The 27,845-nt window shown below is 37.7% G+C and overlaps 1 protein-coding gene across 2 annotated transcripts; it reads right to left on the bottom strand.

Annotated features, from left to right (window-relative positions):
* Positions 1-27,497, bottom strand: LOC134651410 (LIM domain-binding protein 3-like). 2 transcript variants are annotated; one of them, XM_063506512.1, is made up of 7 exons: positions 27,391-27,497; positions 26,294-26,671; positions 16,542-16,753; positions 15,706-15,788; positions 11,478-11,683; positions 9,172-9,314; positions 4-191 (listed from the first exon to the last, which is right to left on the bottom strand). In XM_063506512.1, exons 2-7 carry the CDS (start codon positions 26,362-26,364, stop codon positions 19-21), a joined length of 888 nt encoding a protein of 295 aa, XP_063362582.1. In that variant the 5' UTR covers positions 26,365-26,671; positions 27,391-27,497; the 3' UTR covers positions 4-18. The 2 variants fall into 2 exon arrangements, with proteins under 2 accessions (XP_063362583.1, XP_063362582.1); XM_063506513.1 differs by lacking the exons at positions 26,294-26,671; positions 27,391-27,497 and adding an exon at positions 17,265-17,422 and having other exon boundaries at positions 1-191.
* Between the last annotated feature and the right edge of the window lie 348 nt (positions 27,498-27,845).

The raw sequence follows: 27,845 nt of genomic DNA, 5'->3' as shown, positions 1-27,845 counted from the left end.
ACTCCTCAAGTCGGAGCCTTACATAGATGTAGGCGACCAGAAGTTCATCTCCCGTAGTTCGGAGGGGCGGGGGCGGAAGGCAGGCGCCGGCTTGGCGGGGGCGGGGGCGGGGGCGGGGGCCGCGGCAGGGGCGGGGGCAGCTCTGTTGCGGGGCGCTGGACCGAGGCTCTCCACTGACTCTGCGAGGGAACCTGGAAAGCGAAGTTAGGTTAGCTTTGTTTGAAAAATTAACAAATCATTGTTTATAACACGTTCATATAAGGTTTAAAAGCTACGGCGTCCTGTCCGTCCTTTCTGCCGTAGTATAGTGTAAAACTGTACTGTACTGTGTGGCGTAGTGTAGTAGTATGTGTAAGTGTAGTGTGTGTGTGTATAGTGTAGTGTAAAGTGTGTGTGTGTAAGTATAGTGTGATGGTTTAGTTCATTGTTCATATTAAGGGCCCGTTAACGATTTTAGAGCCAAAATGTAATATTCAAATCAAATTATTTGATAGATTTAGTCGTTGAAATTGTACACCTTTTGTTACGTAATATCTAAATAACAAATATTAGTTTCTATTACCACGTCTTCTCATCTTGCCTTTTAATAATGAGGTCCCGAGCGTGCGTCACCGGCAATATATGACGAGAAGGGGCAGTTTTTAAAAATTCGTCAAATTATTATAGTGGTAAATTATACAAAATGATGTATAAGAACAGTTTCAGGAAATGTAGATTGTTTAAGTATCAAAATTGCGTTGAAATAAAGTCGATTTTCACGAAAAATTGTCACTTGTTTTGAAGTAATTTCTGGTGAAAATTGATTTCGTCTAACTTTCATTTACTCTTGTTCAATATCATATAACAAAAATGTAGTCTATTAAAGGTGGAGTCAGGATATGTGTAATACAAAATTACCATTTTTAGCAATCCACACTTTACGAAATTTACAAATAAGATTGTCAAAATCAGTGCTTTACGCGCGTTTACCTAAACGTCCATCAGAAAAAAAATCATTACTAATTTAGTGAGTCTTGTTTTCAAAAAAATTATCTGTAAAAGTGCAAGATAAGAAGACTTGCTAATAGATACTAGTACTTGTTACCTATTTCTATTACGTAACAAAAGGTGTACAATTTCATCGACTAAATGATGAAATTAAATAAAGAAAACAGTTTATATTGAATATGTGAGTTTTATTTTATATTAGAATCGCCATTACATATTACTCATCTTAGCAAGAGTTAGACACGAGTGACATTAGAGCCGAATGCCGGAAGCCGGAAGTCTATTTTAAAAACTACATGTCAACGACACAAATAATAAACCACCACAAAGGTGCAATTACATTGCTATATTTCTAACACCCCTTCTCAATGTAATTACACTTTAAAAACTTAATAAGTATTCTCCACAAATACATTAAAAACAAACTTAAATGTTATGCATACCACACATCACAAGAAACCGTGTGAGCAACTCCCTGCTTAGGGCTTTAGTGAGCATGTCTGCTGGTTGATCACTAGTTCTAACATATTTCAAAGTTAATTTATTATTCTTAACCAACTCTTTAATAAAGTGGTATCGAATGTCAACATGTTTCAGGCGCTTAACAGTGTCTGTGCAAGCAACTGAAATGGCTGACTGGTTATCACAATATATGTTCACTGGACATACACTATTAATCCCAAAATCATTTAACAGATTTATCAACCAACAGGCTTCGCTGGCCGCAACACTAATTGCAACATACTCAGATTCCGTTGAGGATAAACTGACTGATACTTGTTTCTTTGAACTCCAAGATATCAGACAATTTGAAAATTTAAACAAGTAGCCTGTGGTGGATTTTCTATCTTTGAGATCACCACCCCAGTCTGCATCACAGAATCCCTCTAAAACATCATTTTCACATTTATATACCAATTTATAATCTAGAGTATGTTTGACATATCTTAGGACCCTTTTTAATGATGTCAATAATATGTCATTTGCACACTTTTGATATCTACTCAACAATGAGACAGCATAACATAGGTCAGGCCTAGTACCGGACACTGCATACATAAGACAGCCTATAATTTGTCTACATGTCTGTTCAATATTTTTATCTACAGTGCCACTATCAGCCTCAAATATTTTACTGTTAATATTCACATCTATTGGCGTCAACATAGGTTTACAACTTTCCATCTTGAACCTTTTAAGTACATTTTCCAAATAAGTCTTTTGACTCAGTTCAGTAATGCCTGTTTGCACATTTTGTTTTATATTAATACCTAAGTAATCTGACACTAGCCCTAGGTCTTTCATTTTGAATTCTTTATTTAATTTGGTTTTAAGTTGTTCTACTTCATTTTCATTAGACCCAAAAATTAACAAATCGTCTACATATAGCAACAGATATGTTTGGCTGGTTTTATTGCATTTTGTATACAGGCAAGAGTCACAACTTGACCTAGTAAATCCGTCTTTAACCATTACAGAATTAAATGTTTCATTCCAACATTTTGGTGAGCTCTTAAGCCCATAAAGAGACTTATTTAGTTTCACAATAGTTTTACTACCCTCATAGGCACCTTCTGGCAGGCTAACATACACATTCTCATTTATTTTACCATATAAAAAGGCACCTGTCACATCCATCTGAATTATAGGTAATTTAAGTTTAGTGCTACAAACAACCTAAGAGTTGACAATTTGGCAACTGGGGCATAAATGTCATTTAAATCTAATATGTCATCTTGTTCGAACCCCCTAGCAACTAACCTGGCTTTGTATTGCGGAGTGTCCTTGTTACCACTTTTAATCTTAAACACCCACTTACTGCTGATCACTTTCTCACTTCCTGGATCATTCACTACTTTCCAAGTGTCATTATCTTCCAATGTCTTCATTTCTCGCTTTATAGCTTCAGACCACTTGTCAGCATCATGTCGGGTCATTGCCTCTTTGTATGTTGTAGGCTCATTTTCTGTAGCGCGGACACTCTGACAATGACAATTGTAAAATTCAGGTGGTTTTCTAACTCGTGTGCTTGGTTCTCTACGAGGTACTTCAGTCACAACACTTCGCTCTAATGAGCTGTCACCTTCATCACTCGACGGCATATATTCACTTCCTGATTCCTCTGCACTTGAAGTTGCTGTTGTCTCACCGACACTTGACAACTCCCCTTCTGGCTCATTGCAGGGCTCCTCAGTCTTATCATCTTTGTTTTCTGTTGTGATCATTGTGACCTCAAGTTGATTCTCATCTTTTGATTCTTTATTTTCCAAGAAAACTATATCCCTCTTTACTTCCACATTCTTTGTATCTGGATAGTATACTCTGTAGCCTTTCACAGTATCTCCGTATCCAACCATCAATCCTTTTTCCCCTTTTCGGTCCCACTTCCTCCTCTTTTCTTTTGGAATATGAGTATACACTGGGGTACCGAAGGGTTTTAACTGGTGGATGTCAAAACTTTTCCCTGACCAGACTTCATATGGGGATTTTTCACTATCTTTGCTTTTCCCAGTCCTATTCAGTACAAAAGCTGCTGTTGCGGTGGCCTCTGCCCACAACTCTTTTGGCAGGTTCTTTGCACTCAACATAGTTCTAGCAGCTTCGACCAGAATACGTATTTCGCGTTCGGCTTTACCGTTCTGCTCCGCGGTATAAGGAACGCTTGTCTGGTGTTCTATTCCGCGTCTCGAAAACATCACCTTCACGTCTTTGTTTACAAATTCTGTTCCGTTATCACTACGAAACACTCGAACTCTGTTTCCTGTCATGTTTTCAGCTTTGTTCAAAAAATCTGTGATACAATCCTTCACCTCGTATTTGTTTTTCACAAAGTAGACTGTTCTGTAGTTCGAAAAGTCATCCTTCAATACGACGAAGTACTTTGAACCGCTTATAGACGCAACTTCCATCGGGCCGCAAGTATCCGCGTGGATAAGATCGCACGTTCTTGTAGTCACACTCTCGCTGTTACTAAACGGCAAGCGATGTATTTTGCCTTCGAGGCAACTTTCGCACTTGGGAACTGATGAACACTTTACATCAATGTTATTTTTCGCAAGCACTTTTCTGACATGATCGAAGTTTTGATGCGCTAATTTTTCATGCCACTCGATCAAGGTACCGTCCAATGTTTTAGCAACACTCGCCACATTGTTTTTAAACCGGAATTCTAAATAACACGACTTCCCAATTCGTTTTGCGACCGCACAGACTTCGTTATTTTTACAAATTTTGCTTGACGTTTTATCTGTCACGACAACATAACCTTTAGCTGTCACACAGTCTACAGAGAACAAATTTGATTTCATTTCCGGAACGAACAAAACATCGTCTATGGTTGTTTCAACCCATTCACTCCCGTTATGCACTTCTACCGCCATCTGTCCATGTCCTTGCACACTAAGTCCCACACCATTACCAACTTCGACTTTCCATTCACTATTTGCGCTAGTAAACGTGGAAAATAGTGCACGTTCGCGGCATATATGTTCACTCGATCCGGAATCAACCAGAAAAAGAGTCTTATTATGTGGTTCTAGCGAATCAGACACCACAAACGCGTTACTTTTCTTCTGTTCTTTGTTCTTCCTAAACCAACACTGTGCTTTGTTATGTCCCCCTTTACCACAGTAGAAACACTTGTTATTATGTCCTTCACTCTTGTAGTTACTATTGTTGCTTCTACACTCACTGGCATAATGTCCAAGTCTATTACACTTCATGCACTTTGCATTATTTTTATTCTTCGCTATGAAAGCTGACGAGGACGGGGTTGGCGCTTCGCCTTTTTCTTTTACTCTCTCTTCTTCTACCAGTAATCTCGCCACCAAGTTATCCATAGTTTGCTTGTCATCAGGGGCAGACTCCCAAGCGGATACAAAGTGTTTATACTCATCAGGCAGCGACATTAAAACTTTCGTAATAACGAACTTATCAGAGACTTCTTCGCCCATCTGTTTGAGCTGATTCTGCATTTCCTGGATCTTTGATAGGAATGTAGACATCTCAGTCCCTGATTCGTATTTAAATTGAAAGAACCGTTGCTGTACGATGTGGATACTAGTCTCCGTCTTTTGCTCATAAACACTCTGCAGTTTCTTCCACATTTCAGCCGAGGTTGAACATGATATAATATGCAGCATGGCATTCTCCTTCATACGCGTAACCAACAAGGCTTGAGCCTTCGCATCTTTTGTTTCCCAAGTAGTTCGAGCACTACCAGCTTCTTCGGGTTTTACGCTCTTTCCCTCGACAATGTCCAACCAATTTTGACCTCGCAATAAAACGGTGGTTTGAAATTTCCATATATTCCAATTACTGGATCCTTCCAACTTTATCAAGTTGTTATTTGTATTGAGATTTAAATCCATCTTGCTGTCCTCCCTTGCTCTTTCAGCCGAGCAAGTAATAAATTATTTTTATTCCAACAATGGCGTCCGTACCAAACCTCACTTTTATACCGACCGCCGACACATTTCTTTCGGCGTTGAACTTCCTGAATTCTTTATATAATTTTACAGGAATATGTGCCTGGGCCCATAACCTGATGAAATTAAATAAAGAAAACAGTTTATATTGAATATGTGAGTTTTATTTTATATTAGAATCGCCATTACATATTACTCATCTTAGCAAGAGTTAGACACGAGTGACATTAGAGCCGAATGCCGGAAGCCGGAAGTCTATTTTAAAAACTACATGTCAACGACACAAATAATAAACCACCACAAAGGTGCAATTACATTGCTATATTTCTAACACTAAATCTATCAATTTTACATTTTTGCGACTAAAATCGATACCGGCCTCTTAAACGCCAAGTTCTATGTCAAAGTGTATCGGAAAATTCTGAAATGATAACGCATAATCAGCATATTCACGTGAACGTAAAGGAGCACATCTATAACCTACCTTCTAGCGTTTTGGCAATATATCTCCTTATCATCACCGAGCGTACAGAGGAAAGTACTTCTAAAACCTTTGACCATTATTAAAGATGGCCACAGACGAGTACGGTTACAGTTTCATTTGGACAACATGCAACCCAATAAAATTTACGATATAAAAGCGTGGCGTCCAAAGGGTTAAACTATATAACACTAATAGCTAAGCAACTACGTATAATCTGGCTTCGACTGTGTCCTGAATGTGGTCAGGTCTTCCTTGAAGCCTAGCAGTGCCATGGTCAACCACAAGCGGTAAATCGCGATTGCCTAAAATGACGTGTCATTTGCCGGCTCGAATGTATTTGTATTTATTTATTTATTGTATACATGTACAGTACAGTGATGCATAAAAATACATGGTGTTATCGAAAGAGCGAGCGAAGCGAAGCGAAGTTCTTACATTCAACTTTGAACACGCGGCTGGCTAGCGGCACGTCCCGGCATTTCGATGTTTTTAAGCTGAACTGTCAGAAGATAGTTTGATACACAATAACTTAAGTAAATTTGTTCTAATTTAAATGAAATTGGGTAAACGTGTAGTCGAGGGCATTATATTTTAGTCATTAAATTATGAGCAGGCTCGATCAAGGGGTTATTGAGCTAGAAGAGCTTAGAAGGCCAAAAAGCTGTTTGTGAGGTGTCTTGCTATTCTGGTCATTTTATTTGCAAGAAAGTATGGTCGAGTTTGGTATCAAATGAAAGTGCTCGGATTACACTTTTATAATATCGTTTTTAAATTTACCATTTTGAAATAATTAGCAAGATAAAAATAAAATAAAATAAAATAAACATAATATAGGTATTTGACATTTGACAGGAAATATTTCAGTTTACCACAGATACAGTATCAGTTAAGGGCTCCACAGACCTGGCAATAAATCGTACGCGGTTTTCAATCCTTTGACGACTGCATTCAATTGATATTTTTGGCTAACCGCGAGTTCTCAGTTCGGGGCGAACTACTAGTATATATATCTTAGGAATAGTACATGCTACCCTGTGAGGGCATTACAATGACTTATTTCTATACTTATGTTATATTTTGTAACATCTTATATGTAGTACTAAAGTTTAATGAATAATGGTATCGTATCATACAATTTAATTACATACATTTAAATTTATTCTCATTAATTATAATAGTATTTGTCACATCTAATTGAGTGTCTAGTCAATTTAAATCTTTGTCATTAAGGAATTCGTCTATACTATAGTAGCATTTTTTTATCAGTAGGTCTACAAGCTTTTCCTTGAATACTAATGTATTACCTTCTAGTGTATTCTGCCTATGCCTGTTCTCCGAGTTGATGCTAAGTAACTCACCGTGTAACCTGGCTTCGATTGCGTCCTCCTCGGCGAGTGTGGATGTGGAAGTGGTCAGATCTTTCTTGAAGCCCAGCAGTGCCATGGTCAACCACAAGCGGTAAATCGCGATTGCCTAAGATGACGTGTCATTTGCCGGCCCGAATGTATTACCTTCTAGTGTATTATGCCTGTTCTCCGAGTTGATGCTAAGTAACTCACCGTGTAACCTGGCTTCGATTGCGTCCTCGGCGAGTGTGGATGTGGAAGTGGTCAGATCTTTCTTGAAGCCCAGCAGTGCCATGGTCAACCACAAGCGGTAAATCGCGATTGCCTAAGATGACGTGTCATTTGCCGGCTCGAATGTATTACCTTCTAGTGTATTCTGCCTGTTCTCCGAGTTGATGCTAAGTAACTCACCGTGTAATCTGGCTTCGATGGCGTCCTCGGCGAGTGTGGATGTGGAAGTGGTCAGATCTTTCTTGAAGCCCAACAGTGCCATGGTCAACCACAAGCGGTAAATCGCGATTGCCTAAGATGTGTCATTTGCCGGCTCGAATGTATTACCTTCTAGTGTATTCTGCCTATGCCTGTTCTCAGAGTTGATGCTAAGTAACTCACCGTGTAATCTGGCTTCGATTGCGTCCTCGGCGAGTGTGGATGTGGAAGTGGTCAGATCTTTCTTGAATCCCAGCAGTGCCATGGTCAACCACAAGCGGTAAATCGCGATTGCCTAAGATGTGTCATTTGCCGGCTCGAATGTATTACCTTCTAGTGTATTCTGCCTGTTCTCCGAGTTGATGCTAAGTAACTCACCGTGTAATCTGGCTTCAATGGCGTCCTCGGCGAGTGTGGATGTGGAAGTGGTCAGATCTTTCTTGAAGCCCAACAGTGCCATGGTCAACCACAAGCGGTAAATCGCGATTGCCTAAGATGTGTCATTTGCCGGCTCGAATGTATTACCTTCTAGTGTATTCTGCCTATGCCTGTTCTCAGAGTTGATGCTAAGTAACTCACCGTGTAATCTGGCTTCGATTGCGTCCTCGGCGAGTGTGGATGTGGAAGTGGTCAGATCTTTCTTGAATCCCAGCAGTGCCATGGTCAACCACAAGCGGTAAATCGCGATTGCCTAAGATGTGTCATTTGCCGGCTCGAATGTATTACCTTCTAGTGTATTCTGCCTGTTCTCCGAGTTAAGAGGCCGGTATCGATTTTTATCGCAAAAATGTAAAATTGATAGATTGAGTCGATGAAATTGTCCACCTTTTGTTACGTAATAGAAACAACAAGTACTGGTATCTATTAGCACGTCTTCTTATCTTGCATTTGTACAGATCATTTTTTTGAAAACTGACTCACTAAATTAGTAATGATTTTTTTTCTGATGGACGTTTAGGTAAACGCGCGTAAAGCACTGATTTAGTCGATCTTATTTGTAAATTTCGTAAAGTTTGGACTGCTAAAAATGGTAATTTTGTATTACACATATCCTGTACTCCAACTTTCATAGACTACATTTTTGTTATATGATATTGAACAAGAGTAAATGAAAGTTAGACGAAATCAATTTTCACCAGAAATTACTTCAAAACAAGTGAACATTTTTCGTGAAAATCGACTTAATTTCAACGTAATTTTGATACTTAAACAATCTACAACATTTCCTGAAACTGTTCTTATACATCATTTTTTATAATTTATGACTATAATTTTTTGATGAATTTTTAAAAACAGCCCCTTCTCGTCATATATTTCCGGTGACGCACGCTTGGGACCTGATTATTAAAAGGCAAGATGAGAAGACGTGTTAATAGAAACCAATACTTGTTATTTAGATATTACGTAACAAAAGGAGTACAATTTCAACGACTAAATCTATCAATTTTACATTTTGGCCCTAAAATCGTTAACGGAGCCTTAATGCTAAGTAACTCACCGTGTAATCTGGCTTCGATTGCGTCCTCCTCGGCGAGTGTGGATGTGGAAGTGGTCAGATCTTTCTTGAATCCCAGCAGCGCCATGGTCAGCCAGGAGCGGTGGGTCGCGTCGTCCGCTGGCTCGAACGGTGAAGTGAAGTAGCTGGAAAAAGAAGACATAAGTATAGTCATCTCTTAGACTTTATTCTTGGATAACGCATTGACAACATACAATATTGGTTAGAGATGCAACGGATAGTTGTTTGGCCGGATACCGGATATCCGGCCTGGTCACTGGCCGAATATCCGGTATCCGGCCGCCGGATATTCGGCCGGCGGAACTATACCTATATTTTGAGTTTTGCAGGTGTGCGTCGTGCAGGTTTCGACCTGTTTCGTAGTGAACATTCGCGCGGACACATTTCTAGGATCGTAACGAGTTTTATCATGTCATTACGTAGTAAGTTCGTTTATAGTTACACAAGTGCGCGCGCGTATTTTTGTGTAAACGAATAAGTGTATTGTGTGACATTGGTTACGTATTCATTTCTATCTACTCTACTGTGACGTTAGCATTATGACCGTGACTGTTTTGTAGAATCAATTTTTTACCCCAAAATGTGTTAATTTTACTATCCGGTATCCGGCCGGATAGTAGATCACTATCCGGTATCCGGCCGGATACTAAAATAACGGCCGGATACCGGATAGTAACCGGATATCCGGTGCATCTCTAATATTGGTCCTGTGATTTACTGACGGGTATATGAAAAAGTACCTAGTTCTTCAGCGAAGCCAGAATACGCAAGACATGAAAAGCGGTATAGTATCGCGACTATAAACACAATAATGGGCACTTTTTAGTGTAGGCTTTTACCTAGAGGCGTAATTATATTGTATTTGGCGTTATGTCCATCTACGTCTTAACTTAATGCTGTATGACATTAATGGGCGAATTAAATCCAGGTATAGAAATCACTTAGTCGAGTGCACTACTATGAGTTAGACCGTCGACTATTTTTAGTACCTACGAACCGAAACCAGAGTACTGGTTTCGGTTTTTGCCTATAACAGCGATGATGCCGTCAGCGAAGTATTCATCTCGACGGTGTTATAGTTTGTAGCTTTCTAATAGACCCCGAAGGCTAATCCTATTGTCTATTGTTAAGAAAAACCGCTCGTGCCACGTGCCACAACCACCTGCATAAAAAATCGGTACTTCGGTTACTGAGTGCCGGCGAGTCGAACGCTACAGAACCAGTCTAAAATGTGTCATCGAGATGCGTAACAAAGGCGCGTTATCGGAGAGCGCACCTACACTGGTTTTTTGAGCGTTGGACTAGCCCGCGCTCAGGTGCCAAATAGAATAATTAGGACCCTTTTTTGCAGGTAAGTAGCACGTGCGGTTTTACTGAACAATAGACAATAGGATAAGCCTTCGGGGTCTACTAGAAAGCTACAAACTATACTGGGGTATATGTTTTACGATCGGGTTACGTGGATAATCGACAGCGACAAGGGAATGTCAACATCCAAGCAATAGCACAGAATAAATAATAGTACTAGGTCCAGAAGACTCACGCTCTAACAAAACGCGTCTGTTACGATCAGCACAGATATGGCCGCTAGGTGGCGACAGCGCCACGCGCGGCTTATGGCTAGCCACCAAAATTTGGTGTGGAACGGATGTACTTTTTCTCAAAAATGGACGGCAAAGTCGACGTTGCCGGTTAAAAAATAGGTCGCGAAGTGTGTAGTTTATGGTCATTCTAAAAATTAAAAAGTTAAAAACATTGCAGTCTCGATTTCGGGACTGCAATGTTGCATACAAATTCCATTATTAAACGAGTTCCAAACTTTTTAAAACTTTAAATGGCCATATCAAATGAAGGCATTGGTCCATTAAACAGCCAAACAGATGATCAGCACTTATTATTATTATAATGTTGGTACCGCGACTATTTAGGTGTCTCAAATACGTTGGCGTATTTTCAGCAGCAAAATACACTTCTATTTTTTTTAAAGGCGGCAAGCAAATCTTTTTAATGGTTTTACTTTTCTCTGTGAAAATTAGAACGTTGCTTCTGTAAAATATTTATATTTCTTGCGCCATTTTTGAGAAAAGCACTATATATGACTCGGCTGGAAGGCTACTTGCTGGCTTCGGATTCAATTAAACGGACTCCCAAGGTCGTCCGTTTAAAACGAATCCTCAGCCTGCAAGTAGCTACTTCCGAACCTCGACAATAATGTACTATTAGCTACCTGTAGCAAAGCGACGAAATCGCGGAGTGAGCCACGCCTGGCAATAGTCACAAGTCCTTACCGGTTGCCCCTGTTCTTGCGGCGAGAGGCGGGGCTGCCGGGCGGCGAGTGCGCGGGCGTGGCGGGCAGGCTGCGGCTGCCGCGCCGCGCCAGCAGGTCGTAGCGCGCCGCGTCCGGCGCCACGGCCGCCTCCTCCCGCTCCTCTGCCGGCGCCGCGACCGTGAACCCGCGCGGGGACCGCGTGGACGAGATCATCTGGTGGGCGACCTGGAACGAATCATTAAGTTGTTAAATTCCGTCGCCGTCGTCGTCGTTGTCGCTTCAAGCCGATAATTGGCAAGAAACGGCGCAGGATCGGGAAAAATGGTGTGCTCTCGTTTCGGAGGCCAAGATCCTCTTTGGGTCGCTGAGCCGTAATAGTTAGTTAGTTAGTTAAATTCCGTGACAAAGCTGAATTGCTAGGTGGGTGACTGCGCTCCCACTGTTTATAAACAACTAGCGACCCGCCCCGGCTTCGCACGGGTTAACAAATTATACATAAACCTTCCTCTTGAATCACTCTATCTATTAAAAAAACCGCATCAAAATCCGTTGCGTATTTTTAAAGATCTAAGCATACATACAGACAGACAGACAGCGGGAAGCGACTTTGTTTTATAAGTACATACATACTATGTAGTGATAAAAAACATTGCCTCCACAAAAATTAATACCTATAATATCTGTCATCACCGGTGCATTTCTGTGTCAACGATTATCAAATTTACTTAGGTAGGACGCTTCTCAAAACTTGGTGCACTGATTTACATTCTCATTCCTATCTGTAATAAAATATTCGTCCCCACATGTGCGTTTGTGGACTTTGGTCTACAAAAAAATTGTAACAGAATTAGGTAATATTGGTATTTAGTTACAGATATTGACATAAATTTTGTTAGCTATCGGTAATTATAACAAAAAAAAATATTCAAATATTAAACTATTCTTACAGATTCAATACGAGGATAGCGAACGATTGAAATCACTGTAATGTACGTTTCGCCACGGCAGTGTTATCGCACGGACCATACAAGTGCATGCATAATGCATACCTATAAGCCGTGCACGTGTTCTAAGAAGAAATAAGAACGTTAAACGTGTAGGTATATCTTTAGCCATGCCAATCTTTTATTAAATCAGTAATGTATGCAGTTACCAACCTATTTAATCTAATCACTTGGAATTGGAACAGATGAGATTCCGTAAAGTCCTATACAGAATAAATGGGAGTCACGAGGGCAAAGTATCGTGTTTTTTTTCCGTACAGAATAACCTCTAGCCACCCATACGTCAAAGCTTGCCAAGCAAAATTAAATTTTATTATTTGAACTTTGTGTTGAACAAAGTTCAAATTAGAATGGAACAGGAGACCTTTTTATAGGTCTCAAGAGGATAAGATAAAATTAAAGGTCACCGAAACCTTGCACTTGCACTAGTAAAAGCCGTCCCTGAAGGCCGCCAGGAAGAGACATCGAATTGCAAAAATAACGCCTACTAACTACGCACATTATCGACAGACATTATCGTTGAAAAAAAAAACATCATGCAGATGTAGCTTCACAAGCAAGGAATTTAATAATACAACCTATCATATAATTATGTTTTTTTTTTTACAAAATACATATCAGATTTGTGCGTTTGAAATAGAAGCCTCACTACGTAACTTAGAAATTAAAACCACCTAGATATCATGAAAAAATTACATACCTAAGCGTCCGGTGGCCGAGTTACAAAACAACTACCACGAGTGATTACTACGAATGCTATAGGTAATGTTTACAAATAATGACATGTTTGAGAGAGTAGATATTTCAACTACTACTACTCAACATAACTGTACTTTGTGACATACTAATTAGGTATAAGTAATGTTTACAAATAATGGCAAGTTTGAAAGATAGATATCGCCCCGAAGGTCATGTAGGACCACCGGTTGGACAAGAAAACAATACAGAGTATAGAAATTACTAGAATCCCGATGATGCAATGTTTATAAACAATGACAAATCGCAACAAAGATAAAAATTGCCGCGAGAACTGGAGGCCAAAATTCCAACTTAATTACACTTTGGACGTATCCTACCGACCGTGTCTTTTATCAGGCCATAAGTCCATACCTGTTAATGTTACTACTATGGCTGAATGCCTGCCTCGATGCTATAACCACGATTGTTATACGGGGATTAGACTCTCGCGCGAGCCACACGAGACGCGAGCCCACCGCTTACACTCTCGTTCGGCTTGTCATTCGGTTATAAACCTTATGCCGTGCCGTTAGTGTTTAAATTATATTAGCTCGACGAGCTTGCGAGCCACGAGACGAGCCGCGAGCCCACCGCTTACACTCGCGTCTCGTGGCTCGGCTCGCGGCTCGTCTCGTGGCTCGCGCGAGAGTCTAAATTGACTATGTTTAGAATTGAGGGCCTACCGCGAACATGGACACTTAGCTATCTGCCTCTCTATTGCTCTTGCATTCGATCGATAGAGACAGATAGCAAAATATTGATGTTCTCGGTTCTACTCGGTAGTCCCTCAGTCGGCAAGTCTTTGCTGAGTAAGATATCATGCCACGAGAACTATCCGTGTCAGAGCGACCCCCTGCTCAGTCCTTATCAGGGCCAACTCGTAGCGTTCATGCCGATTTATTAATCAGCCAATTAACTTACGAGTAAGGAGCAAAAGTGTATCGAGAGGTGGGATTGAGGTCAAATAAACTAAATATGTATAAGTATTTATATACATAGGTATAGCCTGTCCGATTTCTAAGACCAAGTCCGCCATACATTTAGCGTACTTGATCTTAGAAAACGGACAGACTATACTAAGGAATAAGTTAAGATGTATAACAAATACTAGAAACTTTTAGCTTAATTTACTCAATGGAATCGTAACTCTTAATACCTACCTAATCATGGAATAGCTAAATAAAAGTGAACGCTAAATGTAAGCCAGTATTAAAGTCGCACTCATTTAACGCTCTAGGGCTTTGAATAAGTATTTCCATGACTACAATTTTATAATAACAACAACGGTAAAACATGCAATCTGGCGCTTTTGTGACAGCATTCTTGTGAATTTTCACACGAATCATGAGTCACAAAGTGCCAACTAAATACATTTATATTACCTCATGTTCAATAACAATTTGGTGACAATTCATTGACTATAACGACCAGTAATAGTATGATTTCATAGTGGTCGTATGACTCGTATGTCTGTAGGTAATATTATTTACTATTCCAAAGTAAAGTGTCATTCTATGGAACTTGCTATGTAAACAAACCGCCATATTAAAATTGTCTCTAAATGTCAATTTACTAGTGACTTTTGTTTACATAGTTAGCAAGTTCCATAGAATGACACTTTAGTGAAGCCATGGTTAGCTTAGATTCCATAGTTTGTGTAACCTATGAGTAACAATAACTATACTGATAAGCATTACAATCAGAGATACTGATAATCGGTGAACCATAACATCAATGTTTACATGTGTACTGTTGAAAACAAAATTATTCACAAATAAGCCAAAATGCGATGATCTGCATTAAGTGATTCATTATAACCAATGTAAAGTCATACTTACGTAATTATTACACATATATGTATGTATACAATATGTTACGGCTTTGTATAAATATTTTGTTATCATTTCGTCCTACAAAAGTATACACTTGGTATTCGTTAACAGTCGGTCATTGATCTGACGATACCGATAGTCATTGAATTTTTATAATAAATATAAGTAAACAATTTTTTTCCGATACCCATGGCTCTTCCCTGAACCTAGACCTCGACTATACGTTACTTTAATTATAATCTTGTTATGAAATGGCTTTGACTGTCCCATAATTGTTTTATAACGAGATTGTAAAATTCGAATCTCCCTCCCTGACTTAGTAACACATGAGAAAAACTCTTTTTAAATTCCTACTATATGTACAGAGACGGTAGATGCAACCTCGAGTCTCTACTCTACCTGAATACGATTACGATTTGCCTCGTCTTTTTTTGTAAGGACGGCTAGAGAATGGAATGCGCTCCCGTCATCTGTATTCCCTAAGAAATATGACGTCGGTCTCTTTGAAGCAAGAGTGAATAGGTTATTACTGAACCGGTGAGCTCCTTCTTAGGCTCTGTCTTCACTTTCAATCAGGTGCCAAAGCCAATCGCCGAACAGTTTATTATAAAAAAATAAAAAATAAACAACTTGAAGGTGCAGTTATGTTAAGATCGATAGTGTATCAACCAACCTTGACAACGGAGTTACCGCACGCGGCGCCCTCGCCCTTGAACTCTTCATCGGTGCCCAACACCTTCGGCGATATCGGGTTCGCTGCAATAAATTACAAAGCACTGTTAACTGATACCTGCACACACAGACACAATTGCAAGTTCATGTTAAACATAAAAAAAAAAAATAACGATGGGACCTACCAGAAACATACATTTAGTGCATTAACCCTTTAGACACAATTAGTGTAGGTAACTACAGCGTTAATTGAGTGATATTGGAATGATCGAAATAATTAAACAATAAACAACCTTGACCTTCTTACATCGATACTGGAATGGCTTTTGTTTCGCGAATAAAGTGGTATCCAGACGGAACTGATCAAATCAGTCGATTTGATCAGGAAAATAATTGGCCAATCTCATCTAGCGTCCACACGTACACAAATTAATATGAAAATTGGCATTTTTGTATCCGCACCTGCTGATTTGACCGGGGAATCAAATTGGTATTTGCGTCTGCACGGCCTGATTCGATCGGAGAATTTTATCAGATTGGCGAAAAATTGTCTCGTCTGGATGGATACCACTTAAACTACATACAAAAAAATAACTGTAAAAAAAATTGCGACACATTTATAGATCACTGACTTTTTAGTCCATTTAGAATGTCATATCCATTGACATCTGAATTTCATTCAAAGAACAGTCGAGTTCATTACATGAAAGCCAATACCAATGCCAAGGTTAAATTCGCGATTATTGAATTCGAAAGCTATGTACGCATTTTTGTACCTTATTCCAATGATATTAAGGTTAAAAATGCAAGAAACGTAGAAGTTGATAAAAGACTTACCAGCTGTGTTGATTGGCGCGATGCCGTGGAGCACGTCTTGGCACGGCTTGGTGTGCTTCGACCAATCCTTCTCTTTAATCCCGGTTGGTTCTTTGACGATTTTCGCCACGTCCCGCTCTAGGTTGGCTCCGAACATAGCTTTGGTGTTGGGGTATCGGATAAAGAAGGCGTCATCCTGCCCGGGGGGAGAGGCGGCGAAAGGCTCGAAATCTCTGGAAAGATAATGATGGATTAGTAATTATAAACGGTGACTTGAACAGATGTAAGATAAGCAGCAGTGTCGATATCGCGAAGCGACATAGCAACAGCAATCTATAAATACTAAACGTAAATGCGAAACTAAGTCTTTTACATTTCCACGTCTAAACTAGAAATTAGTGCGTAAATCTTATTCTAACAAAGGCTTTATAAAGAATATAAAACGTTCCCCTATTGTAAAGGGTAGAAAAATATCGCAGACTAAATTCCTCTAGCGGAGCTGCGATCACTACTAGTGTAAAATACAGCTTTCACTTATGTAGTAGTACTTAAAATGTAAGGATAGTCTTACAACTTTTCTCGCGCCCAGCTAAAATGAGATATAGATAAAAGTACTTATGCCACGTTAAGACGCAACGTAACACTACAAGGGTTTTCCCTAACAATCCTTATGTAAAATGATAACGCAAACAATCTACACCAAACAATTCAAAATACAATGCCTTGTCAAGTTAAAGCACTTACGTAAAGTAATTGTTGGCTTGTGCCAACACATTACGCTGTTTTCTAAACATCTTTTAAACAAAAATATATCACACAATCGTCCGTAAGCAACACACCGTACTGTCCTAAAACAAGAGTGCGAAAGAGAGTTTATTTATATCTACAGAGTTAAAACACACACAAGAGGTGGCGCTAATATAGAAACTGAAGGAGCGTTTAATAAACACAAACTGAAACCGTAGAATAAGCGCAGATGCTTTATATACCGCGTTGTAAGCACATAAACAAGTATCTAATCTCTCGATAACGTTTCAAAATAACATTTAGTTTGCTTGTGACGTCACTTTATTAGGCACGGGCCAATGGGAGCTGTTCGCGAACGCACTCCCTCGGCTAACCGCGTGACTTTACGTCACTCTCAGGCAAAAAAGGCTTGTAATGCGTTAGGCACTTTCGTCGCCTAGCGTCGGATATGTACGGGAGTACCGTAAATAATCACTTAAACGCCTGCCGCACTAAGATCCATTTTCCCTGAACATATTCAAGCTCCAACAGGTCAAAGACAGGACGTCAACAAGCTCAGAATAGCGTCACGTCACAGGTCACTCGCGAAATCGTCGGACGCCTAGTTTTTGGCACAATCATGAAAGAAGTTAAAATAATTCGCCGTGTTGTAAAAACTTTTCACTGTGTAAAAACTTTTCACTGCTTTCCACCTACTGTTTTTAAATAAACATTGAACAACCGCTTTGTAGGTCATTCTTGTGGTTTACCGAAAGTAGTATGTTCTTCACCTTAGGTAAATACTCTCTAGGTATCACGGGGACTCCCCCGTCGTCACGTTTTCCAAAAATCGTTGTTTTACATTATAATGCCATTAGGTGCCTAGCTGTAGCGCTGAATTCTTGATGACAAATTTGTAATTTACATTAAACAGATTGTAAATACAATCGCAAATGAAACGAGCGAGTGATGTGCTCTCATACTAATAGACTAGATTTACTAGATTGGTATTGGGAAGGCGATAAGTCGGTGGAGAGGGAAGTGGCGCTGATCGTCATCAGCGCCACTTCCCTCTCACAACAAACACAAACACAGGTAATCTTATGGAATGTCCGACATTAGTACTAGCGGCAGCAGCTTGAACTAATTTTACTCCATAAGATACGAAACACGTAGAAAGTCCGACAAAATGAGGGCAGCACCAGTCGTGCACATAGCGAATTGGAACGTCTGCGCCAACCCGTGGTGACCGCAGGTCATCTTACCTAGCCCATCAGTAGATGGCTAAGTGATCTGTGATAGATACACTTGTAAAGATAGGTCCCTAAATCTCAGATTAAACACTGAAAACAATCCTAAATACTTCTAGCAAAATCAATATTTTGAAATATGTCGCAGGAATAATGTTGAACCATTAAATAATTCCCTATTAATAGCTGCAATCAATAAGTGGATTAGCAAGTGGGTAAGTGGTTTTAGAAAAAACATTCATTTACTGTCAACTTGTTTTGATAACTACTCAGTTAATCAATAAGACAAACTTTATGATGACGAACAACTACCTAACAAGAAACATCGACAGTAATCGATAATGCCATAAATATTGTGATATTTCTGATAATGTGCTTAAGTAAATATGATACTTCTAGAATAGAAAATAACAAATATCTCTGAATCCATATTTTTTTTTATACACACAAGCAATATCTGTTTGCTCAAATACCGTGACTATGACTATTCTTAATTTTTATAATCACATTTTAGATTAATTTCGCTAGTTCAAAATAACGACCAATAAATATTGATAATACACACTTCGTGTGGGGTGATGTACTGATGTATTACAACGTACATACAGGACGCGTGCTCTCTCTTTCTCCCCACTACATCAAGCGATGACGCAATTAAATTGCATCTTAAACAGCGATAGCCAACTTGACATATTTTACACCTCTGAAAACAAATTTCTGACAGTATCCAACCGTTACCTTGAGTCAATAGTGGCGAAAAGCTCCATAGTCTAATAGAATTAACATTAATTTCTGACATTTTGCTCCTGGACCTGTTTTTTATTTAATTTATAGTAATTTATGGTAATTCATTTTTATTGCAATTGTAATTAGTTTTATCCCCCATGTAATATATCGTAATTTAATCCATCTTAATTGAGTACCTGTCTGCATGTTAGACTTAAGTAACTCAACACCGATTAGTACGTAAGGTTTAACTGTTAGTACTAATTGTAAATAAAATAAACAAATAAAATAAAATAAATACATTATATACATATGCCACGAGGCCCGTACCAAGGCACCTTCAATGTATTCAGACTAATATAGGCATTAAGACTCATTACATAAAGATTAAAATTGCTCATATGAATTACGTTCTCGGTGTTATTCACTACGTAGCCGTAGGTATTTCTCATTTATTATAAGAGCAATCGTCGCTCGTGTACTCGTGCTACTAAGGTCTTTAGGGAAAACATGATAAGTTTGATAAAAAGTGATATTGTTTTGAAGTTGCCCACAATTAAACTATACGGGTTATTGGTACGATTCACCTCTGGCCTTGATAAGATTGGTATCATAAAACAATAGCAATTATTTTTAGAATCGGACCATGTTAACTCTTCAGACTTTGAAATGACAGCGCGTGTAAGTTGCCATTGCCATTTGTATAGCACAGCGGTCGGCAACCCGCGGCCCGTGAACCTGTCACTTGCGGCCCGCGAGCCTCCCTGGCTATTTTGTATGTAATACTGACAAACGACAATGTCTGATAAAGTCATAAATATTAACAAAATGCGGCCCGCGTCAACTTCGTAAACTACTATGTGGCCCTTGGCTGCTAAAAGGTTGCCGACCGCTGGTATAGTACATTACATACCTAGGTGTGAATTCGTGAATGCTCCAGATCGCAGGTGTTTGTAGCCCGAACCGAAGGCGAGGGCAATAAATATGCGATCTGGGGCTTTACGAATTACCGCCCGTGTGGTTTGTCTAAAGTTTTACGTCTTGCCTTGCCCTCGCGTGGCGGGGAGAAAATCCCACTTACGGGCCTAGGGTGACGTAAACAAAGTTGCATTTGACTTGTTTTGTTCTAAGTTAAATCAAACGATTTCCAGTTCTATGGATTTAAAACTCACTCGCAATTTTATTTCCCTCGCATGATGGTCGACTATAGTTCGTTTTTTTAGGATTAGAAAGAAGGTAAGCGATCTTGACATGTCTTTTAATTGAAAAACGCTTTTTAAAAATCAGAAACTTATACTTATGAAAGCAGAAGAATATAAAAGATCGGATTAGATTCATAATTGTTACATATTTGCCGTGACTTATTTTTAAAACATGTTTTTCAATTAAAAGACACATCAAAGATTGTTTACCTTTTCTGTAATGCTAAAAAAAAATGAAGTATAGAGGATATACAATGTTTTGCATGTCAATAAAGATTGATAGTGTGACGTCACGCGCGTCATACGGCCTTCAACGACATTTCTTATAGTGATAGTATATTTTCTAGATAAGTTATAATAGCAGAAAATTAGAGACTACAAGCTAAGTACCTACATTAAATAAAAGAGAAATAACCAAGGCTAATTTCCGTGCAACCTAAATCTAACAAAAGTACATAGGTAATAATACCTAGCAGTTTTTTCGCGGTATCTCGGGCACCCAAAAGTAATCTGGTAGCGATCGTTGTTAGTATTGGCTTATTGAGAAAATCAGTTTATAACATGGGAAACTACCTTAGTTAATTTTTTTAAAGATTTGTAATACCTAACCTAAACAAAATAAATCATTTCATATATGACCAAAAACTAACCGAAAAACACCTCGATTTTTTTTTGTTAGATACAAACGCTAATCCTAATAATATTTGTTCTGACCGACAGTTTGTATTTGTAGTAAGTTAGCCTACATTCCTCGGAGCTTGGCCTCGAAATTGCTCAGACTATGTTGCAAGCCCGCCACGATCCGTACCTTCTACTATATGTACCTACTCCTTCCTACTACCTTGGGTTGGGTATATGTACTAGATTGAACAACGTTGCGTAACCTTTTAAGAGGGCAATGCAGTGACAATGTCATGGTTTAACTTAAATCTAGAGAAGAACGTTTCAATATCATCAATATTCGGATAGCTAGGGAAATTAAATAGGATAGGATCTTTAAAATTTTAATTGATTGGTGAAAAATGTAAACAAAAACACCGCAGGAACCACTAAAACAATTTTCAATCATTATACAAACCAGATTTACTTGATTGAAAAGGCTATTTGAAACTAATTACGTCTTCAGTTGTTGACAGTATCAAACTACAAAACTATTACCTACGTTTAGGAATGTAAATAAACAAACACAACCACGTGACTTGGTCATTAGTCCAAAAAAAAGGTAGCTCGTAACTCGTAATACTGGTAGTGGCCTAAACCTAACTGATTAGTTTTTTTTTGCACAGTGAAGAGATGCGACACACACAATAATAGTTACCTAGACATTTTTTTTTAACCATGATATTGAAACTGCCAGCGTCATTTTAAATGTGTACTACCTACCTATTTCTGCGTCGTACGTACTACGTAGTAAAAATGAGATTTTGTTTCTGGACATCCATTTAATGCCTGAATGACGACCAGGGTACATAGGGGAAAACATGATTTAAACGTGTGAAAGTGTACTTATCAAAAAGAAAGTAAATACCCAATGATCAATCAGACCAGTGTCACCAACTTATCTTTAAAAGATTTATGACAACTTGCCAATAACTCAAGCAACAATAACCGTTTTAAGAATATGTTAAGGACTTGTATCAGTTGTATCAGATCATGTGTGACGTCACTGCATGCCAAAACACGTGAATGTTAAAAACAAAAGTGAAAGCTTATCGAATTGTGGCCGGTCACGATGACAAGTTATATAAAACTATCAGGGTGCTTGTACCTATTTTCATACACTGTGATACTGATATGATAACTGATAAGAAACAAAATGATTACATTGCTTAGCTATATTGGCAACAACGGTCCAATTCTAGGTAGGATAGATATCACAGCCGATTTAAATTTAGACCATCGATGTCTGTTACTCGTAAAGCTGTCTGCAATAAACCTTACATTTAAACCACAAATATTTGAGAAAATTATACGATAACTATTAATAGATACTTATTTAGGCACTTAAAAAACAGCATCTAATGTTATAGCAATAAGTATGGGCTTATTAGAATCTAGTTCAATATAGGTACAGTCGGCATCAAATAGATAGCGACGGCCAAAGTGGCCAAATATATAGGTACTATCACACCTTTATTATCGATATATTTTGGCCGTCACTGTGGCCGACTGTACATGCTATCGTGGCTAGAACCAATGTTCCACCTAATTTCATTTCATTTATCACAGTTTCTTTCATTAAAGATAAAGATAGATTATTTTTCAAAGAGGCATATATGACAATGCGCTTTCTAAACGTCAAATAATGAAATACCATATTATTATAAAATTGCACCGCCTAAACTTTTGTTTTAAAGCTCACGGACTTTCGGCTAATATCAATTGGTTATTTGTATAAAAACACGAAACCCGAGAATTTCCAAGATCGATTGCGAAACACGTGAACCGAACTCGTTTGACGTGATGTGACGTATTTGCCAAGCCCCCTAGGTTGTTTTGCAATCCAATAACAAGTACCAGTTACTAGGCAAACAGTGCCCGTACCGTGAGTCACTGACAGTGTCAAAACTGACATTTACGCTATCGAGAACGTAATTTACTTTCTATACATCTCGTTTGCACTAATATGCGAGTACGAGCGAGATGTATAGAAAGTAAATTACGTTCTCGACGGCGTTTATGTCAGTGACAAACTGATGGTAGCCGTACTGGTAGATCGAACACAAAACGACAGTGTATAAGTATAAGTATTTAAAGCCTATCTCACGTCACAGCTAATAAAATAAAAGTACCTACACACCCACACCATCATAACATGTTGACAGCGATTTTAAGTCCAGTGTTTCTACACTACAGAAGACAATTGTTGGCATTAAATATACTAGTGGCTCTGTGAGCTGTAGACCTTCGAAAAATTTCCAAATACTGAATCGGCAAAAAACATATAAGTACCTATTTAATCATTGAACCTTCTCACAACATTTTACAAGAATCGGTTGAGAATTGCGAGCTGTAGAGGAGAACATCCGGATATACGAAAGCATTTTTGCCCAAGCTGAAACGGAAACCTTTGCTAACGCTCGGTCAATTAGCTAAGAGCTCAACAATAAATGTCATGCAAAAGAAATCTAAACAGCTATGGCAACTCATAAAACAAGCATGTGTACTACGTCACCTTCAATTGCTTCGAAATAGGAATTTTACCTGTCTCTGATTACAATTAGTCTTAGATAAGTAAATGAATTGCATATTTTTTATGATCGTAATTATATACTTAGATACCTAGGTAATTACAAGATCCTGAAGCAGTTAACTCCCAAGTAGGAAATCGTATGGGTTCTACTGTATGTAATAGGTTACAGTCAAAAATACCTAACTCGTGACCAAGAGAAGACTCAAAAGTTTTTCGACCTTTCCGTTCCACGAAATCTGTTTCCGTCTTAGAGAAATTTGTTATTTTACGCAGTTGGCAAGCTTGGATCTATCGCCAAAAACTTGGCTACACATTCCTATTGTAATGGGAAATGCAGTTGACGCTAATTAAATAAATACGGCGTGACCTCACACGTATCTCGCTAGTAGTTAGTATATTGTATCTTATTCCTTTGTATTAAGGCCGAAAGTTTTTATATTCCTTTGACGTCGAATATACTCGAGCCATTAAACGTGATAGACACCTCCCGTAAAATCAACAATCAAGTAGGTACGTAGTTTTGTAGGTAGGTAAGTAGGTACACAAAATACTTCGTCACAGCATGTGATTGTACCTAATAATAATAAGTAATAACTAATATTGTGACTAGAGGGTAAATAGCTTGGGAATAAATGACAATAGGTACTCATATAAAACGGAACATTACCTTCAAGGCAAATTAAACGCAATATGTGCAGAGAGATTGAAATTAAAGGCAGTCACGTAAATAACGGGAAACGTCAGTTTACTCTTTCTAACAATTATGGATATTAGTCTATATAAATAAATAATATAAGATATTTGCTCCCTTAATAATACTTTATATCGATTAGGTAACTAGGTTGTTATCCTAAGCGTCAGATGTGTAAATATAGACTATGACGTCACAAATGCCGTGCATATCAACAAACTTTGCAAAGATAAATATTATGTAGATTCAGAAGATATAATTCATTCTGCTTTTAAAGGTCACAGGAAAGTCGACACTATAGACAGGCATTTTAGTGTTATAATTTCCTGGTCCTAACAAAAACGAATATAATAAACTAGCTTCTGCCCACGGCTTTGTCTGCGAAGAATTAGTATTTCCCAATTTCTGAATAGGGATACGAATACTTTCGTAGGGAATGGATTTTGGTACAAAAGCTATCCTATGTCCTTCCCTAGGTCTTAAAGCATATCCACACCAACTTTAACCTAAATTGGTTCAGCGGTTAAATTATGTAGAGGTAACAGACGGACAGACGGTTACATTTTCATTTATTATTAGTATGGATTTAGATAACTTAATAATACCTTGTACCATGGTTGCATTAGGCTATTTTAAAGTCTATTTTTTTATTCGGTAGACTGAAATGACAGTTAATAGTATGAAATGACATTTCATGTTCATACTATTAACTGTCATTTCAGTCTACCGAATAAAAAAATAGACTTTAGTAAACTTGATAGTTCTAACTATAAAGAATTTTACAGTGGGGTATAAAATATACAAACATAAGCTTTATGATTTTCAAGATTCAAATATAATCTATGGTAAGAATAGATTGTGACAAAACTTTGTTGTGACTATATTTTATTACTACTTATAGTTAATTGTATGAACTTGTAAATAGTATTTTTCAATTTGTTACTCATAGATTTATGCATGCATGCAGCTAGTGGTGCCAACTCATCAGTTAAGTATATGTCACCGTAAAATTGTAAACACTCGTCATATTATAATCTCGCTAGTTACATTATAAACTGACGGTAGGGAGATTATAATCTAACCTAACCTAACCTACGTTAGATTATAAACTAACGGGTTCACAATCTTACGGTGTCATATACAAATTATATGAGTGTGAGATTTGTACTTTTCTCTAATCAAAATATACCTTTTGTGCGATATTAAACTTTGTGTTGAAACAAAAGACAAGGTTAATATCACATAGCACACAAAAACATAGACAACACATAACATAGGCAAGGTTATACACAGCTTAAAAAGCTTTATCGAGTCATAGTTAAAATTAGAAGTATTCTCTCACCTTGAGATTGCAGTGAGAAATGCCAATATTACAAAATCTAAAATAACTCAAATGCATTTGGCTGCATCACAAAACGCAATAATGTTAGCCTTGAGTAGTTCATGATAGTAAAAAATATTTCATTTGTTGTTTACAATACAACTGTAAGTAAATATTTATAGACAAATTGCGAACCAAGGTCACAACTTTTTAATATAACACTCCATTGTAAACCTTATCTGAATGCATGAAGGTTCATATTTAATAACTGTGCTCATCTGTGGACAGTTTTGGCGGTCAAACTGTTAAACATACAAGTAAAAACCAAGTACGTAGTGCAAAAAAAAATACTGTCAACACATATCAAAATCACCTAATTTAAAAATGTGTTACATTAGTCTGGCAATTTATTTCAATAAGACCTCAACTAAAATGAGTCAGTTCATTTTGCTTGTATTTATGTAAGTAGGTAGGTAGATATGTACCAACACATATATAGATACCCTAGTTCACAGTTGTACTAATTAAGCAGAATATTTGGATGTAATGTAGATTTTTTGTTTGTGCACTACAGTAGGTACTAATTACAACAACATTTTCGCCGTAATTATTATGAGTGTGAATTAGGGTATTGACATAAAAAAACATAATATAAATGACTCACCTAGTAGGTTTCATCTTCATCCAGACCGGCAAGTTGAATCCATCCTTAATCTCAGCGTCACTGGATGCCATTTTTACTTCTTGTATGTAACTTCTTTCACAAAATAATAGAGCAAATAACAGATCACTAGTCAAAAAAATATAATATTAAATATTCAAGAGACACCTGTTGACTTGGTGTGAATAAGACTGAATAGATATTATCTTGAGCAGAAATGATAAGGCAGACTCACTTATCAGTGTTGGATAGAAACATATTGGGGACAGTTGAAAAACGAGTTAATATTACTGAATAAAAGTTAATAAATTACAATATTGAATTTTACGTTCAGGATATTTGGGTTTCCGTTGATTTCAAACCCTGATTCGCAGAGGTCATCTGGAAAGAAAGTGTAATATTTAAATATGGTTTGTCCAAGGACTCTTGTCTCATTTCAAACATAGACAGAGAGAATCATACTATCTTTATTTTACACTAGTACTAGAACCCAAAAGAAAAGAATGATTATAGTTTTTTTTTATCTTATTTACTGACAATTTGGGTTGACCAACTATATATACACATGCTTAGTTACTTATAATACCTAACACCAAATATGCACATTATTTGCTACTCCGATAACTATAGGGCCTAATGTTTTTGGTACAGTTCCAATAACAATAGAGGTTTTTCATTACTAAATCGGTTCAAGGTGGGCTTAGATAATCGATCACATCTCGACATTAAAATAATATGGATGCATTTCTTTTTTATTTTAGGTTATAATCTGTACAACTGCAATGCATAAATATATATCGTACTTCGTAGCCACTTAACGTAAATTAGCTGTGTATTTATGTAAGCTCAATTGCTAGCCATGGACAATAGAATAGGGCATTTCAATATTGTACATTTGATCCTACAGCAGTGCTGTTTAAACATGCATAACGAATAATATCGTTTGGTTTTAGGATGAGGAAAGTTAACCTATTAAACATGTTTTAATGATATCTAAAACCCTATTACGACGGTAGCTAATCAAAAGTTTCAACGATCATAAAGATTTGATCATTACCGCTTATAATGGTGAGATTATGATAAAAAGAAATTGTACTTACACTTTTTAAATAAGAATTTTTAGCACAAATATGGAACATTTTAAAGTTTTTATAATTAAACCAAATAAAGGAAACGTGTACAAAAGCTTAGTCAATCGAACACACAGTGAAGCGTTTCATTTCAAGCGTTCTTCGTTTTTAACTTGAGCCGTCAAATAAATGCCATTCATATTGTCCAATCGCATCAATGCAATATTAGACTTCCTAGTTTCTATTGGTCAGTCGTTGATGACAATGATGACAAAAGATCAAAAGTTCGAAATCTCATTGCCAGACGTAAAAAGATAATTATTATGAGATTTTTTTTTCTACATTCAATAAAATTTAATCTGTTAAATCAAATCAGTTGTTTGAGTTTTAAAGTTTCAAATACTATAGTTTGTGCACTATTCATTGCAGCTGATGATAGTGATGACTGATGATGTTGAATTGACAGTGACAGAATCCTTATGTCA

The sequence above is a fragment of the Cydia amplana genome, chromosome 10, assembly GCF_948474715.1.
Source record: "Cydia amplana chromosome 10, ilCydAmpl1.1, whole genome shotgun sequence".
NCBI lineage: Eukaryota > Metazoa > Arthropoda > Insecta > Lepidoptera > Tortricidae > Cydia > Cydia amplana.
Note: the sequence above shows the minus strand (reverse complement) of the source record. Positions and strands in the feature narration are given on the sequence as shown.